Raw genomic sequence first — 3,619 nt, forward strand, 5'->3', positions numbered from 1 at the left:
GGAAACCTTTAACAGGTTATATCTTATTCCATCTCTCTACTCTCTCTCTTTTCAGTTGGTATAGCCTACATTATCATTCCATTTAATTACACTGTTAGTTCCCTTCAGTTGGTATAGCCTACATTATCATTCCATGTAATTACACTGTTATTTCCCTTCAGTTGGTATAGCCTACATTATCATTCCATTTAATTACACTGTTAGTTCCTTTCAGTTGGTATAGCCTACATTATCATTCCATGTAATTACACTGTTAGTTCCCTTCAGTTGGTATAGCCTACATTATCATTCCATTTAATTACACTGTTAGTTCCCTTCAGTTGGTATAGTCTACATTATCATTATCATTCCATTCTGAATGAATCAAAGTACAATTGTCTTTCTTTCGTGCCTAAAGGCTCTCCAAATCAGTTTTTATGATACATAAATACATTCCTAACGTTAAATAATGTTCAAGATCAGAGTATATTTTTATCTAACAATTGGTGCTGAAATGGAGACGAGTATGCATATACATCCTTTAGGGTATATTTTCATTTCAGTTTTTATTTATTATAATTTTTTAACAATACAAAACATACACAAACAAACGACAACATACAAACGCACACAAACATCCACAAACATCACCCCTGTCCAGACCCACCTGCTCACACCCCCCCATCTCCAGCGTCCGCATCACTCTCCACCACATGGCCTCAAACTGCACCATTTTGTTTCTCTCAGTCTCCCACGTAATTTCAACATTTAGATAATAAAGCATTTGACTTTTCCCATTGTGTCTAACGATGGCGGATTTGTTGATTTCCAGTTTTTAAGTATACGTTTTTTCAAGATGATTGCCGAGAACTATCGTCCAACTCATCGGGTATCTCACTGCACCGGCATATGCCATGTCTTCAAATGCATATATTTAGATGGCTTTCATTAAATTATCCTTAATATTCTGAACCCGTTCTCGAGATATATTCTAGTGAGGCTGTCGACAAAATTCTAACTAAAAGATACACCGTACTTAAAGGGATGGTTTAAGATAAATATACTGAAATCCCTATTGAATGAAAACTCCACATGAAAATCTGTTGGCCAGTAAGTGAGAGGGTTTTCAGTGGTCGAATTACATTTATTCAGAGAACCACGGTCGTTACACACCTTCATAAAGTCAGTCTGAATACCAACTACTGAGATGTGCAAGTCGGAATCGGGCCCTCGTACCATAATAACTACGTTGTTAACTTGTCAACAGGGTGAAGAGGTATTGAAATACCACGTCATTCTTCACGAACAGCTGTTCCCGGATCATCTGAGGGATGGGATGGTGAAGGACACATTACTTGGGAGAGCCTACCAGATCATGTTCCACCTGGGCAAGAACAATGAGGTACGCTATTCACTATTTGGCAGTTGTTTGTTTGTTTCATTGATTTATTGATTTGATTGATTGTTTGTTTGGTTGGTTGGTTGATTTTATTTATTTAATAATAACAGTATAATTACACTGATCCAGCCTGAGACAACCTGACATAGAGTAACCATGAGCTACGGTATTCTTGCGAGCTCCGTTAAAATATTTTGTAACACCTGATGGGTTTCTCAATACGCGTACTACCGTGCTCCACACTCTCATGCTCCGAGTGTATTATCCAAGGACGTTCCCTTGAGTACGTTCTTGTTCGGACGAGAGTGTGGAGAACGCATAAAACATTATATTAGAGAAGCACTCACACTCTCCCTACTGTATTACCTCACGCTTCACCTCCCCATTCACTGAACTTTCTTGAAGCCAGGACAATGGCAACAATAGAGACCAAACAAAACCAAACACGATATACACAAAGCAAACGTTTTACTTTATAATTATCAGCTAGTTATATGTGAATCGTGATCTAGCTAGCTAGGGCCCAATGGTGAGTTCTAGAACCATCACCAGTAATAAACCTCAGGGAACAATGGTGAGTTCTAGAACCATCACCAGTAATAAACCTAAGAAACTAAAGGAACAATGGTGTGTTCTAGAACCATACCGAGTAATAACTCAGGGAACAATGGTGAGTTCTTAGAACGATCACAGTAATAAACCTAAAGGAAATCAATGGTGTGTTCTAAGAACCATCACAGTAATAAACCTCAGAGGCCCTTATTTGGGTTGTTATCTATACGGTGTTTTCAGAAGCCTTATTTGGGTTGTTATCTTATATGTGTTTCAGAGCTTATTTGGGTTGTTATCTATAGCGTGTTCAGAGCCTTATTTTGGGTTGTTATCTATATCGTGTTTCAGAGCCCTTATTTTGGGTTGGTATTTGATCTATATGTTTCAAGAGCCCTTATTTGGGTTGTTATCTTATACGTGTTTCAGAGCCCTTAATATTGGGTTGTTTATCTCTATACGGTGTTTCAGAGCCTTAATTTGGGTTGTTATCTATACGTGTTTACGAGCCTTATTGTGGGTTGTTATCTATATGTGTTTCAGAGCTTATTTGGGTTGTTATTCTATAGCGTGGTTTCAGAGCCTATTTGGGTTGGTTATCTATACGTGTTTTCAGAGCGCCTAGAATTTTGGGGTTGTTATCGGTTACCGTGTTTCATGAGGCCTTATTTGGGTTGTTATCTATACGTGTTTCAGAGCCCTTAAGGATTTGGGGTTGTTATCTATACGTGTTTCAGAGCCCTTATTTGGGTTGTGGTTTATCTATACGTGTTTCAGAGCCCTTATTTGGGTTTGTTATCTATACGTGTTTCAGAGCCCTATTTGGGTTGTTATCTATACGTGTTTCAGAGCCCTATATTTGGGGTTGTTTTTCTATACGTGTTTCAGAGCCTTATTGGGTTTGTTATTATAGTGGTGTTTCAGAGCCCTTATTTGCGGTTGTTATCTATACGTGTTTCAGAGCCCTTATTTGGGTTGTTATCTATACGTGTTTCAGGCCTTATTTGGGTTGTTATTCTATACGTGTTTCAGAGCCTTATTTGGGTTGTTACTATACGTGTTTCAGAGCCCTATTTGGGTTGTTATCTATACGTGTTTCAGAGCCCCTCTATTCGGGTTGTTATCTATACGTGTTTCAGAGCTTATTTGGGTTGTTTCTATACGTGTTTCAGAGCCCTTATTTGGGTTGTTATCTATACGTGTTTCAGAGCCTAATTTGGGTTGTTATCTATATGTGTTTCAGAGCCCTAATTCGGGTTGTTATCTATAACGTGTTTCAGAGCCCTTATTTGGGGTGTTATCTATACGTGTTTCAGAGCCCTTATTTGGGTTGTTATCTATACGTGTTTCAGAGCCTAATTGGGTTGTTATCTATACGTGTTTTCAGAGCCCTAATTTGGGTTTGTTATCTATACGTTGTTTCAGAGCCCTTATTTGGGTTGTTATCTATACGTGTTTTCAGGAGCCTAATTGGGTTGTTATCTATATCGTGTTTTCAGAGCCCTTATTTGGGTGTTTTTCTATACGTGTTTCAGAGCCCTTATTTGGTTGTTATCTTATACGTGTTTTCAGAGCCTATATTTGGGTTGTTTATCTAACGTGTTTCAGAGCCCTTATTTGGGTTGTTATCGTATACATGTTTTAATGCCGGCCCTTATGTTGGGTTGTGTATTCTATACGTGTTTCAGAGCC

The 3,619-nt window shown here is 38.3% G+C and overlaps 1 protein-coding gene across 1 annotated transcript in view; it reads left to right on the plus strand.

Moving 5' to 3' along the window:
- Positions 1 to 1,381, plus strand: part of LOC112074628 (stabilin-2-like) — a gene marked incomplete at its 3' end in the record, with an annotated part of 14,944 nt that extends 13,563 nt beyond the window's left edge. Inside the window, exon 6 of the mRNA XM_024141761.2 lies at positions 1,247 to 1,381. Within this exon, the coding sequence (XP_023997529.2) occupies positions 1,247 to 1,381 (135 nt within the window). The remainder of the gene's footprint in view (positions 1 to 1,246) is intronic.
- Positions 1,382 to 3,619: the final 2,238 nt, after the last annotated feature.

The sequence above is a fragment of the Salvelinus sp. IW2-2015 genome, unplaced genomic scaffold (genome assembly GCF_002910315.2).
Source record: "Salvelinus sp. IW2-2015 unplaced genomic scaffold, ASM291031v2 Un_scaffold2728, whole genome shotgun sequence".
NCBI classification, from domain to species: Eukaryota; Metazoa; Chordata; class Actinopteri; order Salmoniformes; family Salmonidae; genus Salvelinus; species Salvelinus sp. IW2-2015.